Raw genomic sequence first — 17,601 nt, forward strand, 5'->3', positions numbered from 1 at the left:
CTGACCTCACGTTTGAGGAATTCATGGGTGCCTATGGAGGTACCGGTAAAGCGAGACATGGTGTTACCACTGAAGAAAAGCAAGATCTACTCGCGCTCCCCGATGACTACTCGCTGGCCCTCACCATCCCGGCCAGTATCAAAGACGCACCAGGGTTGGCATCCGTCTTTCGAAGGAAGTTTGGTCGAGTTGCAGAACTTCAATGCCAGGTGCCAGCTCCCGGTAAAACCTTGAAACTCCAAGATGCATCACGTTACCTTTTCTACCTGGTAACAAAAGACACTGCCCGTGACCAACCTACCTACCGAGATGTATGGGAAGCCTTACTTCAATTGAGAGAGCACGTACTAGAGTCCGACGTGCAAAAGTTAGCCATGCCAAAGTTGGAGTGCCGCTAATTAGATTGGAGGGTTATCCGAAATATGGTGGAGGAGATCTTTAAAGACACCGAAGTCCAGGTGTTAGTCTGTTGCAATCCGCATAGTTACTGGTGCGGAGAGAAAACCGTCCCTTGTCATTTTTATACAACTGGAAGTTGTAAAAGAGGGTCCAGTTGCCGATACCAGCATACAGTTCCGGTTCCAGTCCCGACAAGGTTCCAGGAGGAACCATCTTTTAAGAGGGGGGCAATGTTACGATAAATATACTGGCCTAACTTTTATGACTAATTATTCTGTTTTATTGTAGAAATTTCGGTGGAAGTCTAGATTCAAATTATGGTGAATTCTCCAACTTGATGTTCTCGACTATTCCAGTATATCAGGATTTCGTATATAAATACAACATTTTTATATGGAGAGTTAGTTAATACTCAAGACCCGCGCTCGCGAATTTGTACGTACGGATATAATAAATTATTGTCAGATAAGTTAATATAAATAAAGAAATAAATTAAATCCGTAAGTGTTATAAATATTGAACCTTTTAATAAATTCACAACAATATATATATATATATATATATATATATATATATATATATATATATATATATATATATATATATTATATATATATATATATTATATATATATATATATATATATTATATATATATATATATATATATATATATTATATATATATATATATATATATATATATATATATGTGTGATTTTAACAATTTAATCAGAAATCTCAAAATGTAGTACATCAGAAAAGGCAATTTACAGCAACAAAGTAATATTATGCCTTACCTACAAGAAACATCTTCTACAATTAACTTAAAGAGCTTAATTACGCTGATTTTTTTCTGTTTGATCAGGATGATTCGCGAAAACCAGTGCGAAACAACTAAACAAAAAAGGTATAAAATTTCTACTCGCCAGTTGTATGACATTTAGCCTTACACCCTTTCGTCGCACAAAAGGCAATTCGATTTTTTTAGAGTCTTTCGCAATTGAAATTTGAAATTATTCATAACCATCATTATTGTCCGCGTTCGCTCAGAACGTAATCAATTAGCAGTTCACTATCCATGTTGAAGAAACAAGGGCAAATAAAGAGAAATTTTTCTTTTCGCATGATTTTAGGTAGCTATTAATAGAATTTTGTGGACTCATAAAATAAAAAACCAATAAATTGCAGTTGCATTTAAGACATCTGGATTTGGATTATTCTGTGAAAGGACGTGTACGAACTCATCACTATATAGCCCCCCATAAAATTATTAGACCCTCGGAGATATAGTAAACTGATCACCGGCATCCTTTGGAGATTGGTAAACTCATCACCGCAGATAGGTAAACTCATCACCGGGATTTTTGCCTGGTTTCTAATGCGAAAGATTGCCTCTTACCTGTTATACTTCTCGTTTATGTGATAATTTAATAAATTCAGAAATTATTTTAAGCAAGTTGCTTTAAAATTTAACTGAGATATTAATATGTCTCACGGTGTGGCCTATTAGACGTATCTGCCAATCTAAATGGTTTTGAGATCTAAAAATTTAGTTGCATAGGATTTCGATAGTGAACTTTAAAATGCAAATATTTGTCAACATGTGCTATTTTTGTTTATATCGGAGGTAGTCCCCAACTTCGTTATTTGATTTTCATTGCATTTTTATAATTCTTATTGAATTCTCGAGATAATTTGTTAAGCATACATTGGGTCTAAATCTTACCGTTTTGGCGTTATTTGACTATCTTAAAAATAATGGACGATATTGGACAGTTAGTAAATATAAAATATCTAAAAAATAGGAAAAGCTGAAAACTTGAGTGTGCTATTAGTGCATAAAAGTCGAAGTAAAATTCAATTTTTGACACGTGCAAAGTTTTACATTTTATTATGGCATCATTGGCGGAAATTTTTAAATTTAAAGTAATTAGCAATGCATTTATTGTGAGAGAATTCATCAAAATGCTTAGGTACAGTTTGCTGTACTTTATCTTTTAATGACTTGTACAAAGATCCCACAACTACAGTGCTTTTAAAAGCAATTTTCTTACATTTTTTGGTTAGTTTTCGCCATTATTTGTAGGAGTCAGATGAGTTTTTCAGTTCATTTTATAAACATCATGACAACTAACCTCAATTAGTGTAAGATACAAAATAATTTTTATTTTGTAATTTGTACTAATTTTGTTTATTGAAAAACCCTGATGATGCAAATAAAGATTTGCGAAAGCTTGGTAGACTAAAAAGAGTACTTCTTTGTCCTATCTTCGGCTGCACACCCAGATAGTCGTTTTGTAGTCTAACTGATCAGCGTTGACTACAAGCGTTTATCGCTTTTTCAGTATATATATATATATATATATATATATATATATATATATATATATATATATATATATATATATATATATATATATATATATATATATAAGGAGTCCAATTAAGTCGGTACCATATGGAAATTTTTTTTATTTTTAGTTTTATGAAAAGAAAATTTAATCTCTAGTTCTGAATGATCTAGAACTTCAATCATCAGAATCAGATATTAGTATTCTTCAGTCATTTAGGCGGTTCGTTAAACAACATGAATTTTATTAAGACTTGAGAATATCCACAATTCATTTTTTTTTGACAAACCGCGTATACAACTAAAAAAAATTTAATATCTGATCATTGTATTCTAGGTTTTAGATCATTCAAAACTTTTTATGTAACATAATTATTTTATATGACAAAATTCATAAAACTAAAAATAAAAAGGTTTTACATATGGTGCCGACTTAATTGGATACCCTATATATATATATGTATATATATATATATATATATATATATATATATATATAAATATATATATATATATATATATATATATATATATATATATATAAATATATATATATATATATATATATATATATAAATATATATATATATATATATATATATATATATAAATATATATATATATATATATATAAATATATATATATATATATATATATATATATATATATAAATATATATATATATATATAAATATATATATATATATATATATATATATATATATATATATATATAGAACAATGTGATTTTAACAATTTAATTAGAAATCTCAAAATGTAATATCAGAAAAGGTAATTTACAGCAACAAAGTAATATTATGCCTTACCTAGAAGAAACATCTTATACAGTTAACTTAATTACGCTGATTTTTTTCTGTTTGATCAGGATGATTCGCGAAAACCAGTGCGAAACAACTAAACAAAAACGGTATAAAATTTCTACTCACCAGTTGTATGACATTTAGCCACAAAAGGCAATTTGATTTTTTAAAGTCTTTCGCAATTAAAATTTGAAATTATTCATAACCATCATTTTTTGTCCACGTTCGCTCAGAACGTAATCAATTAGCAGTTCACCATCCATGTGGAAGAAACAAGGGTAAATGAAGAGAAATTTTTCTTTTCGCATGATTTTAGGTAGCTATTAATAGAATTTTGTGGAATCATAAAATAAAAACCAATAAATTTCAGTTGCATATATGGATTTGGATTATTCTGTGAAATTACCAAAAACTAGCCGTTTGCAAGGATTTTATGGTCTATACCTGATCCGGGGTGCAGGTACGCCAGTGATCAGTTTACCGATCTCTTAGGGTCTATTTTGAAAACCCTACTTTTATGGCGGTTATGAGTTTGTACTATGTACGAGGGTATTTATGGTAATTGGTGATGAGTTTACGTGTACCCCTGTGAAATTACCAGAAACTAGCTGTTTGCAATGATTTTATGGTCTATACCTGATACGGGGTGCAGGTACGCCAGTGATCAGTTTACCGATCTCTTAGGGTCTATTTTGAAAACCCTACTTTTATGGCGGTGATGAGTTTGTACTATGTACGAGGGTATTTATGGTAATTGGTGATGAGTTTACGTGTACCCCCAAAAATATCTATAATAATATGGTTAATAGTCTAGGATACAAAAGATTACGGAAAACACTAATCTAATAGTAAGAAATGATTAACAACAGCTTGTTGAATGCAATACGATCTATTGGTTTCGTACTATAAATAATACTATAATAATAAGTTTCCTACTAATAATGGTTTTTAATAATGAAGTTTTTTAGTGATAACGTGTAACCCAAAAAAGAATAAATTATATAAAATTACAAAATGGTAAGTAGAACATACATGGTAGTTATAAACGAAAATATTTGACGTCATTCATGGAGGAGATTTTGTAAAAAAAACATCAAGCTATCAACACTATACATCTCATATTTTTTAGCAGAACGCTTTAAAACTTACAAATTGATGTAGTGTTTTTTACTCTCATAAACCGTTATAGTAATTTATGTAAAAAGTACCCAAATGTGCGGAAGCGTGGCGCCTTTAGCACATCTATAAAAATAAGTACAATGGGAAAGAAAGCTGACAAAAGAATGTATTCTTTGTTTGCAATACTGTGTAGACGAAACTCCTTAACTATTTGTGACAGTTCTAACAGTGATTTGTTTTTATAGGGTGTAATTAACCGTTACTCTTCTAATATATTTTTAAGGCTTTGTAAGATATTTATTTGTGCGTGAAGTTTGGTATACTGAAATCGTTATATAATAAAGAGTCTATTGATTTTTATAACAAAAGCCTAATTATTGTAAAATTTTACACTTTTTATATTAAAATCAAAATAAATCTGAGAAAATTCGATGTTGAGCATAATATACAGGGTGTTTCAAAAAGGTATGTCATAAATTAAATCACGCATTCCGGGAACAAAAATAAATTGATTGAATCCAACTTCATCATCATCATCATCCAGCCCCATTTTCACATCCATTGTTAGATATAGGCCTCCTCCAAACATCTCCAGTTCTCTCTATCTCTAGCTGCTGCAATCCAGTTTGTTTCTATTCTCCTTAGGTCGTCGGTCCATCGGGTGGGTGGTCTGCCTCGACTTCGCTTGTAGGCTCTTGGTCTCCACTCCAATAATCTCTTCGTCCATCTTCCGTCTTCCATTCTAGCAACATGTCCAGCCTACCTCCACTTTTGTTTATTGATTCGCAGTATAATATCGTCTACGCCAGTTCGTCGGCGTATCTCCTCATTTCTCACGCGATCTTTCAAGGTCAGGCCCAGCATTGATCTCTCCATTCGCCTTTGTGTTTCCCCTTAGTTTTTCGGCAGTAGCTTTCGTTAAAGTTAGGGTCTCTGCTCCGTAGGTCAAGACTGGTAAGATGCATTGGTTAAATGCCTTTCTTTTCAGGTGAATTGGGGTATTTGTTTTAAAAATGTCTCTCATCCTTCCATATGCCGCCCATCCCAACGTGATTCGTCTATTTAACTCGCAGGTTTGGTTGTCTCTGGTTATTCTAATTTCATGACCCAAGTATGTGTATTTATCGATTAATTCTACCTTGTTGTTATTGATCTGTATCTCTTCGCTGGGAACCATATTGGTCATCATTTTGGTTTTCTCGAAATTTATCTCCAGCCCAGTTTCTTGTAGTATGTCATTCAGTTCTTGGAGCATGTCTTTGATCTCTCCAAGGTTATCTGACAGAACCACGATATCGTCCTCAAAACATAGATGGTTTAATCTTTCTCCATCGATGGATATTCCTTTCTGTTGCCATGTTAGTTTTTTAAATGCATACTCAAGAACGGTAATGAACAGCTTTGGTGACATGGTATCACCTTGCCTGACTCCCCTTTTTATCTTTATTTTATTAGTTGCTGAATGTAGACTTATAATTGTTGTGGCATTTTCATATATATTTTTAACTATATTACAATATCTGTGGTCGACCCTGCAATCTTGTAGTGCTCTTAAGATGGACGGTAGTTCCACTGTATCAAACGCCTTTTTAAAGTCTACAAATATCAATGCCAAGAGACGGTTATATTCGTTAGTTTTTTCTATCAGGGTTTTTAGGCACTGCAGGTGATCGTTTGTGCCGTAATTAGGGTGGAAACCGGCTTGTTCCCGAGGTTGGTAAAAATCCAGCTTTGTCTCTAATCTGTTCGTTATTATTCGGGTGTATAATTTATAAAGATGGTTAAGAAGACTGATTGGTCTGTATCTTTCCAGATCTCCCTTCTTGTGTAAGAGTACAGTTATTGAATTATTCCACTTTGTTGGGATATTTTGATTCCATAGGCATAGGTTAAAGAGCTTTTGAATTTTGGTTATCAGTACTGAGCCTCCTATCTTTATCGCTTCCGTGACGACACCGTCCTCCCCCGGAGCTTTGTTATTCTTCATGTTTTTTAGAGCCTTGTAAATTTCGTCCAAGGAGATTTCTGGGATATCTTCGGAACCCTGATTTTGAACCTTCCTCTGCTGATATTCAACTATATCTAGGGTCGATTGGTTGCTATATAATGTCTCATAGAATGATTCCACAATTTGTGGAATGCATCCAACTGACCTTAGTACAAAAGTGTAGACAAAAAAAGTTACAGCCCTTTGAAGTTACAAAATAAAAATTGTTTTTTTGCATTATCTTCTAAACTAATTGACATTTTGTAATAAAAATTGACACGTTACTTTCTTGTTCTGAAAGCATTTTTCATAAAAAAGAAACAACAAAATCTAAGAGCACAGAAAAATTTTAAGGAGGGTGTGCAGCCCTAAATCCCCCCAAGCTTTTGAGTACGTTCAAATCAAATGAATTTTGCGACATCATTAGTTTAACACATTATTTTTAAAACTTTTTTGCCTGTTATCACTTTTTTCAAAAAACAGTTTTTATTGAGTTACAGCCCTTTTCATTAATCTTTAAAAAATTACGTGCAACTAAATAAATGGCTTAAATGAATTAACAAGTACAAAAAATGTCTATAACCTCTATAAATATGATATTACAATAAATGTTCAAAATGACCTCCATTTTCTTCAATACACATTCTGTATTGTTTTAATAAGGAAAACCGAATGCGCTAAAAAATCATATTTTTCTGACGAAATTGATTTGCAGCTTCAATTATTCTAACCCTCAATTGTTGTTCGTCCTCTATTGTTACAGAATACACTCTCTCTTTCATAAACCCCCAAAAGCAAAAGTCCATGGGGTTAAGACCTGGACATCTGGGTGGCCAAGAAATAGGTGCGTCACGACCCTTCCAATCCATCGACCAGGATACTGCCTGCAAAGGTATTCTCGGACTTCATTACTGTAATGCGGTGGAGGGCTATCTTGTAGAAACCACATATTTTGCCTTATTGCAATATTCACTTCTTCCAAATACTCTTGTAAATCGTTTGCCAAGAACTGCAAATAATTATCACCATTTAAATTGTTGGGAAGAAATACTGGGCCTATTAGATTGTTATCCACAATTCCTGCCCAAACATTAACTTTGAAAGTCCTTTGGTGATGAGTCGTTTTTTTGGCGTGAGGATTTTCGTCGGCCCAAATGTGCTCGTTATGATGGTTTGTTATTCCATTTCTACTGAAAATAGCCTCGTCGGTAAACAAAATATTTCTAATAAAATTAACATTTCGAGTGTTTTCCATTAACAATCAATCTCAAAATCCAATCCTTTTAGGATAATCTTCAACCAATAACTCTTGAACCTTTGTTCAGTGATAGGGTTTAAGCAGCTGATACTTCAAACGCCTCCAAACGTAAGGAACATTTAGTTGAGCAGCTATTACCCTAGTACTTGTTCCAGGGACTTCTTCAATGATTTCTAAAATATCTTCATCAGTTGCATTCATTATTGGACGACCAGTATTGCCAGCAACTTGCGGTTGGAATGTACCCGTTTCCAGTAAACGACGATCAATGGTCAGAAATAATTTCTGACATTCACCTACGATATTCCCGATAGTTTGTTGAAATCATAATTTAATCTGATCCAACTTACCCAAAGGTAAATGCATATCTGCCATTTCCTGAAATGTGTAGGCCATTGTAATATCAAAATTTTTATTATTAATCTTATTCACACAATAAATGATAGCTTCAAATTATTGACTATTATTGATGGAACTGTTTGTAATGATTGTATCCGTAGAAACTAATTGTAATTTTATGGTCAACTAGAAAAAAAACTAGTTTTTCGAAAAAGTGATAAGAGGCAAAAAAGTTTTAAAAATACTGTGTTAAACTAATGATGCCACAAAATTCATTTAATTTGAATGTACTCAAAAGTTTGGGGGGATTTAGGGCTGCACATCCCCCTTAAAATTTTTCTGTGCGCTTAGATTTTTTTGTTTCTTTTGTATGAAAAATGCTTTCAGAACAACAAAGTAACGTGTCCATTTTTATGTCAAAATGTCAAGTAGTTTAGGAGATATTGCAAAAAAACAATTTATATTTTGTGACTTCAAAGGGCTTTAACTTTTTTTGTGTACACTTTTGTACTAAGGTAAGGTGGATTCAATCAATTTATTTTTGTCCCCGGAATGCGTGATTTACCTTATGACATACCTTTTTGAAACACCCTGTAGAATAACTTTTATTCATGAATTTAAAATAACGAATTAGTCTTAAAATATTTTAAAGCGTCATTTTATTGGTATTAAAAACTAACTCATTCTTTTATCAAAAAACTAGGCAAATAATGCAGATCTACAAAAATTTTGTTAGAAAATCTGTTTTGATAAATGATTTATACGGTTTCTGATGCGCTTTTTGCAAGCTTGCACATTTATCCAAATACCATTTCTTTGTTGAGGCTCTGCTCTATTTGGTACATATTCGCTGATAGAAATTATCTGGAATATCCCTCTAGCATTAGTCTGCTATCGTTGTTGTGCTTTAATTTTACTTGATATCTGGTTTTATCTCCTTGATACCTTAATGGAAACGCTCTCCTTGTTATTTACATAGCCCAGGTGGGAACGGAGAAAATGTAGGTATAGACTCTTGTGACAACTTAAGTCTTGAAAAGACTTTAGCATTCTATTCATTACCTTTTTTTGTTTAGGATCTTTACTGTTGCCCAAAAATATCCTCACAACATACTTAAATGTAAACGGTCCTTCTTTCTGGGGATCTGTCACAGTATAGGCAAACTCTTGATCAGCAGTCTCTTGATATATAGCCCAACAAATAATGCTTTTTCTGCTATAGCTCTGAGATCATCAGACTGCAACTGCAACTGCATACGCCGCTCTGATGAGACCTAATGAGGTTGAAATACGTATAAGCGGCTTGCAGATGTCCTGCATCGAAATTAAATCTAATACCGTCTTTCTGTTATTCTTCTTCTTATTTTTATGTAGACATGACTCTGTCTGTTTTTCAATGTGCCTTTAGTAAGTACATTTCGTCTTCCTGTTGGGTAACCGTCTCGTGCCGTCTTTACGACTCTATTTGTTGTCATTCGGATTATATGATCGTTCCATTCTACTCTACTATTTTTTACCCAGTTCTTGATGTTCTCTACCTTGCACCTACGTCATATATCTATTTCTAGCTCTTTCCCATAGTGTCTTGCCATAAATTTTTCTAAATGTTTTCATCTCTGCTGTTTCCAACATTCTTTTTGTCCTCTCTGTGTTAGGTAGTGTTTCTGCCGCCTATGTCCTTATTGGTCTGATGACTGTTTTGTAAATTCTGCCTTTCATTTCTGTCCCGATATTTTTATTTCTTTATACTGTTTCATTCAGGCAGCCTGCGGCTCTGTTTGCTCTATTCACTGGATCTTCCACTTCAGTTTCGAGATTTCCGTAGCTAAATAATGTGATGCCTAGACATGTATACTCCATCACTTGTTCTATTATCTGACCTTCCAGCACCAATTTACATCTTAGTAAATTTGCTGTTGCTTTTTTTTTGGGAAATTAACATGTTAAATTTTTTGGCGGTTATATTAAATTGGTGCAGCATACGTTGTAAATAGTCTTCACTTTGAGAGAGTAGTATTGCGTCTTCTACATAGCAGATTATTTTAAGTTGTTTTTCTCATTTTTTAGTTCTTACCTTTTTTATTATTTCATCCATAATCAGGTTGAATAAAAAAGGACTCAGGGAATCTCCCTGTCTTATCCCACTGCCAGCTTCGATAGGGCCGTTTAGTTTTTCTTCCACTTTTACTTTTATTGTGTTATTTTGGTAGATATTTTCGATCGTTTTATTATTCCTAGAGATATCTCTTTTGCATAGAATAAGTGGATAACGTCCTTTAATTTGACCAGGTTCAATGTTAAGGTCTACGAAACATAGATATGCGGGTTTGTTGTATTCTGTTATTATTAGTATTATTAAACGTATCGTTTTAATTAAATTATTTACTCTGTAGATTGAAATGTTAGTTGGTAGTTCAGATTTCTTTTGTGGGTGGTCTGGTTACCCTACCAGACAGTGTGACTTGTCATCCTAGCCTTTTATATCTTCTTCTTCTTTATGTGCCATCTCCTCTAAGAAGGTTGCCAACCGCAATTCGCACTTTTGATACCACTGCTCTAAAGAGGTCAGCAGAAGTGCAGTTAAACCAAGCTCTCAAATTGTTTAACCAGAAGATGCGTCTTCTTCCGCGACTCGTTCTGCCCTGTATTCTTTCTTATATTATAAATTGCAGCAAGTTATAACGCTCCCCCCTCATGACATGTCCTGGATATTGCAGTTTTCTGACTCTAATTTTATTTAAAACCTCTTTATCTTTTCCCATTCTTCTCAACACCTCGACATTCGTGACTCTATCCACCCAACTTATAGCCTTTTATATAGAAAGATATAATACAGTCCAGATTGGCTACTTTTTCCAATTGGTTTAAGTGTAAAATGGGGTCATAAGAGGTGCTTTGATATTAAAGCATATTTGCCTTTAATCAAAAATAGACAAAAATTTATGAAGTAGTCTATATTAATTTTAAATATATTTGTTTAATAAACCTATTAATAACATATTAGCGTTTGTCTATTAGCAGTTATGGTGCGTACGTGGTGCCCCATTCATTAAAAGTAGTTAAATTAAGACAATCAAGGAAGCCTGACGATACCCGAGACCGACGCTGATGTATAAAAAACAATAATTATTAACGAAACAACACAAATTAACAGAACAATTCACGGAGAATAACTTTTCTCGCACCAGTTACGCAGTTTCCCGTAGTTACTATTTTATGATAATATCGCAATACAAAATCAGATTGTATCCCCCCCACGAGAGGTCGTTACCAAACAATCGTCTTTAAGAAAAGTTTTTAGTGCTGTCAGTGCCGCCAACTTGATAAGTTTAAAAAATAAGCGCAAAATCTCGCATCAAGCGCGCGGTGACGGATTACGGAGCGTTGCGTCATATGTGAAAGTATTTGTATTGTGATTTCAGTGCTGATTTACGGAGTTTCTGGTTTGTGATTAATGGATATTTGTCTCTGACAGATAGGAATGCGTTGAAATGAAATTCCTTCTAATGGTCTAATTCATTGAGGACCAGAATGCTAAAATTTTTGCTTGAAAGAATTAAAACATTAGATTAAAATAAAAAACTTCAAAATTTATATAAATTAACTTACGAAATTATAAATTTTTGCGTATTATGTATTGCAAAAATTTAATTATTAGTAATATTATTATATAATAATACTGTAACATGATTATTTTATCTTTTAATACGCAACATTTTACGACGAGTATTATAATAAATTGTTAGGTGTTGGAAAATTATTCTTTGAGTTTTAATTATCTTGTAATAGATTTGAGAACAACTAAGTAAGCCGTTTTACAAGATCATATACTTTTTTCTATAATTAATGTTCATATGCATAAAAGTCACTTTTTTAAAGTGACTTCATTTTTATCACACTTTAATACTTGCCAAAGCAAGGCAAGAATCATAAAGTTGCCCTAGACCAGTGTTTCCCAAACTTTTTCTTCCGTGGCCCGGTTATTTTTGTGCTTATCCTTCGTGATCCACTAATTGTTTTTGCATACTCTGGTGTGTGTGTGTGTGTGTGTGTGTGTGTGTGTGTGTGTGTGTGTGTGTGTGTGTGAGAAAACATTTAAATATTTATTATTGTTTTATATATTTTAATAAAGATTCGTTAGCTCAAACAAAAAATGTAATAAAACAAAATAAAACCAAATACTTTATTAATGAGAAGTATGCAGTTGTTTTTGGTTAACTAAAAACTTCACGTTTGGAGCAAAAGATGTTACTTTTATCCTCAGGTCCTATCCTGTCAAACGATAGTTCAATTACGAACCTAATTTCTAAATCCGGAAATCCTGTTTCGGATTCTACGTCCATTGTAAATGGATTGCTTATCCATGCTTTGTTACTGTGGATGGGGGGAAAAAATTCCTTCAGATTTGCCTCCACTCCTAGCAGTGTTCCTTGAAAGCCGCTGAAATCTCATTCGACAATGAATTCACATTATACTCTGTGCGATGTGTCCACAAATTAAGTTTTTTTGTTGCAGCTTCCACCTTCTCTTGTACTTTAAATACAGTTACATTGCTAACTTGTAATGTCATATTTAAATTGTTCAAGAAGTCAAAAATATCACAAAGATAGGCTACCTTGATTAACCAATTGACATCATGAAAACTGGCTGTAAATTGAATATATAAGTCTTTTAAATTTAATAAGTCTTTTTAAAACATTCCCTTTTGATAACCAACGACCTTCGCAGTGTAAAAGAAGATGTTCATGTTTACTTCCCATTTCTTTGAACAAAACAGAGAATTTTCTTGAGTTCAGTGGGCGAGATTTTATGAAGTTTATAAATTTTGCACACTCCGGCATAGATTCGGTTAAAAGCAGTGGCATTTTTTTGACAGCTTATACTTCTCTGTGGATGCTACAATGCACCCAAACACATTCTGATCTACGGCTTTGATCCTCGGAAAAAGTCCAGTACGAGCGCCTGCTATTGCCCGTGTTCCATCGCTACTTAGTCCCACACATTTATTCCATTCAATTCCATTTTCATTAATGTAGCTAATCAATCAGATTAAATATTTCTTCAGCCGTTGTTCTTCTTGAACTGTTGTTTTCTTTCATCAACCTGCAAGGAAAAATATTTACACTCCTTTAAGTGACCTATAATAGTTTCTTCAATATTATCTGCAATTACCACAATCCTAAGCTTTACTGTGTTATTTGATATAGACAGCGAATTCACTTGCTTTTCCTGCTTTTTATCACATATCCGAGATGCTACTATTTTCATTGCTGGAACTATTATCTCGGCAATTATGTGAAGATAACCGGTTTCAGCAGTTAATTTTGATAATTTATAAACAGCCAGTACAAGATTTTCGAATTGAGCATTCTGAGAAAAATTCAAAGACATAGTCTTTTTGGTAGCTATTAATTCTCCCTTTTTAATTATAAAAAAATCTGTAGTACTGGTGCTTCAATTCCAAATGCGCTTTAATTTTGAAAGCTTCATGGACTCATCTGAAAGTGCAGCATAGCGAATAACACTTAATGGTTTATCATCAGTACCATTTACAAAACCAAACTATAAGTAATCTTCAGAATATTGTCGGGCCCATGACTCCTTCTTCTTTTTTATGACAGTTGTAGATTGCGCATATATATATATATATATATATATATATATATATATATATATATATATATATATATATATAATCTTCTTCCTTTATATATGCAAGTTTGCTTGTTCATTAATGGGTTGTTGCCTCTTTGAAAGATTATCTATTTCGTCTACCACGTGGTGATTTTTCCATTGCTATTTTGCTATTTTACCAACTCTTTGTCCACCATTCTACTGATGTAATTGTTCCATTCTTTTTTCCATTTAATGTCAGTTACGTCATATAGTGTCATTAAGGCATCCTACTAATATAATTGCTCTTTGTACTTGATCCCTTACTTCTATTTCAATGTCTCCATAGTGTAATCCCCAGGTACTTTATTTCTATATTTTTAATTGTTTAATGCCAACTCCATCGACTTCCAGTTTACATCTTTACTGATTGCCATTGCTCTATGTTTTTTTAGTTGAAATCGTCATGTTAAATTTTTTTGCTCTTATAATAATTCTGTAAACTGATCTTAAAGGCTATCTTCATTTTGTGCTACTAATATTGTATCGTTTGCGTAACGGAGAATTTTAATTTCATTATTCTCCATTCTGCATCCCCTTCCTTTATTTATGTTCTTTATTTCTTCATCCATGATTAGATTGAATAATATCCATCTTATTCCTTGAGCCCTTGTAAGGGCGTTGACTCTATAAATATTGGAAGCTTATTTCTTCATTGGCTGCCATCCCATATGGACGGTTCATGTAGGGATTTTCCCACCAAAGTCTTCATTCAGTCTGCCCATCGAGATTTTCCTCTAGGTCTTCGGCCTTTTACCTTTCCTTCTACTATTAATAGTTTCATAATTCCCGTTTTTCTGGCTATGTGGCCAAAGTAATTTGGGTATGCTCGATTTACTTGTTTAATAGCCTGACAGATTGGCTTTATGTTCTCTCTAGGACACGCGTAGAATTCTTCAACTTCACCAAAGACCAACATTTCAAAGGCTTCGATTTTACTTCTATCGATTTTTTTGAGAGTACTTGTTTCAGCTGCGTATGTGGCAATGGTAAAAATAGGGGCATTGACCAACCTGAGCTTAGTATTCCTTGTTATTATTCGGACTTTTCATATTTAATTAATTTAGCTGTTTTGGTTGAATAACATAGGCCTTAGTGAATCCCCCTGTCTTATTAGATTGCCTGTTCTGACTTCTATCTTATTGTTTGATAGATGTTTTTAATTGTTTTCATAATAGAAATTAATGGGAAAATCCCAGTAGTTGGCTGTATACCACAGTTAAAAAACTTATACAGAAGTAAAAAACTTCAAATTTGTATCTTGGTATGAAAATATTTATTTAAAACTTGTTAAAAATATCCTCCAAAATTTACAGGTGCATAACGTTTTCGATCTAGCTCAGATCATCCTCAGTGCCTTCTTTTGGTACTTGAAGCTAACACTAAAATTGTAGCGGTGACATCAATATATGGTTTTACATATTTAGATTTAAATTCTAATGCGACCCTAGGTCGATGACAATGGATAAAGATTTTAATACTTAAAGAGGAACATGTTTCTTTGCTTAACTTAAACACGTGGTTCTTGTCAGTTAAAACGACAGTCAGTTGGTCTGTGTCGACTGTCTATGTCATTCTTGGTCTTTACACTAGCTTTATAAATTCTTGATTTCATCTCAGTATTAATGTGTCTGCTTCGCCATATAGTGTTATTAAGGCATTCTGCCAGTCAATTTGTTTTCTGTACTTGATCTCTCACTTCTTTGTCCAGGTCTCCATAGCTGGACAGTGCAATTCCAAGATATTTTATTTCCATTACTTGTTAAATACTGATGTTATCAATTTCTATTTTACATCTAGTTGGTTCTTTGCTGACTCTATTGTTTTAAGTTTTCTGAAATGAGATTATTTTGCTCAAATAAACTTATCTTAAAGTAAAGTTGTGGCTTAAATGGTAAATTGCATAAAATTGTCACAAGAAAATAGCTTCACAACAAAATCTGTGTATCTTTTTTGTCAGTTCAATTGGTCAGTATTAAATAAACACAAGCCTCACTTTATTTCTTCCATTCTTCTATGTTTTGTATGTATTCATCTGCATCGGGTCTACGAATTGTTTAAGGTCGTTTGCCCATCGTATTTGTAGAGTTTCTTGTCCTGTTCTCTTTTCCCGCTGGGAAATGATTATTGTTTTCGTCTTTTCTCCTTAAAATTTAATATGTCTTGTGTCATCCATTCTTTCTTTGGTTTTACTTTTTTGGGTTTTAATATTTTTTCTACTCTTTTATTTTTTATCGAGTTTTTGATGTCACGTAGGTTTTCTTCGATGTTTTTTTTTTTTTTTTTTCAAAGACCTAATTGAATCAGATTCCTTATATATTTCTTGTTTTATTCGTATTGTCTTCGATGGCTTTCGTTCTTTTTAAGTTTTGCGTTTAGTAAAACTTATAATCAGATTGCACATCTGCCCTAAGATTAGTTTTTGTTAACCCATTTAGGTGCGGAAGCGTCGGTTAAGTAAATCTTCTTAGTATATTTTCCTGCGTATGTCAGGAAAGCGTCCATGTGTATAATCTTCTGTATGGCTGATTATACCAGGTATTTGTGTTATGAATAATTCTTCTTCCTGGCCAAACTGAACAAGTCGATTTCCTCTGTTGTTCATGCACTTAGATCGTACTCTATGGTGACGTCTTCAGTTGTTTCCTTGCCCGCTTTCTCATTCCATCTCACATAATTATATTGATCTCGTGTTTTTTGTCGCTTTCATTACTTCTTTGAGTTTTTGATAGAACACTTCAACCTCGTCATTGTCATGGTCAACGGTGGGCGCGTAGACCTGAATAATGTTTATATTTAAAATCTTTATTGCCAACTGTATCAGCATTACTTCGTATAACAATGACACGGAATTTCGTATTAAACTACTAGAGAATTTATCTATTATAGCAAGAGAATGCTATATTTGCATTACATTTAATATCAAACAAATATATTATCTTGTTTACGTAGTATTTATTATGTTATTTGTTATGTACCTGTCAAAATAAATATTATATTATAAATTATTTAGTTAGTGAGCATTACTTAACAATATAGTCATTAACGAATCGGCATAGTCTTCAAAATATCCATTGATCACAATTTCCAAAAGAACAGATTTAAAATATTCGGAAGAATGTCGCCATGTGATGGCTACTGGTCGGACTGTACGGCAAGTGAAACATGGAGAACGACTAAGAAGGTCCCAGACATCTTTAAATCCAGTTTCAGCGCCCGACATAGAAATTAAGGCTGGGGATGTGGCTCGAGTGGTTAAAACAAAAAAGTTGGGTATGTTATTACTATTCTTAAAAATGCGTATACACAGTATGACCCATTTAGATTTAAAACACCTCTGTAAAATTTGAAGTTCGTAAACAATTTAAATCATTTTTTTTTTCAAATGTCATGTAATAAACGGTCTACTAGGGGGCATAATTTAAAATGTTTATACAAATTTGCAAAGCATACTACGATCCTTTTTGTAGAAAGATAAAATAGAGAATTTTTATTAGCGATTTTTTTATTAAAAAAATTTCTACGCTACTGGATTAAAAGTAGCTTCAAATATCTGTGACCGCAACTTTATTCAAATATACTTAATAATAACGAAGTTATGACAACTTTTAAAACAAAAATTTTAAAACTCACTAAACTACTACTCACCAAAG

The 17,601-nt window shown here is 32.9% G+C and overlaps 1 protein-coding gene across 9 annotated transcripts in view; it reads left to right on the top strand.

The window, feature by feature from the left end:
• LOC140437662 (uncharacterized) overlaps positions 1–17,601 on the top strand; it is a 297,351-nt gene that overhangs the window by 196,216 nt on the left and 83,534 nt on the right. Inside the window, exons 1-2 of one of the 9 annotated variants that reach the window (XM_072527298.1) lie at positions 11,582–11,718; positions 16,962–17,221. The exons of 3 other annotated variants lie outside the window; for them this stretch is intronic. In XM_072527298.1, coding sequence (XP_072383399.1) covers positions 17,080–17,221 — 142 coding nt within the window. In that variant the 5' untranslated portion in view covers positions 11,582–11,718; positions 16,962–17,079. Of the gene's footprint in view, positions 1–11,581; positions 11,719–16,961; positions 17,222–17,601 lie in introns of those variants that run through there. 5 more of the 9 variants (XM_072527299.1, XM_072527300.1, XM_072527301.1 and 2 more) reach the window with 5 other exon arrangements.

This window comes from Diabrotica undecimpunctata, chromosome 3, assembly GCF_040954645.1.
Source record: "Diabrotica undecimpunctata isolate CICGRU chromosome 3, icDiaUnde3, whole genome shotgun sequence".
NCBI lineage: Eukaryota > Metazoa > Arthropoda > Insecta > Coleoptera > Chrysomelidae > Diabrotica > Diabrotica undecimpunctata.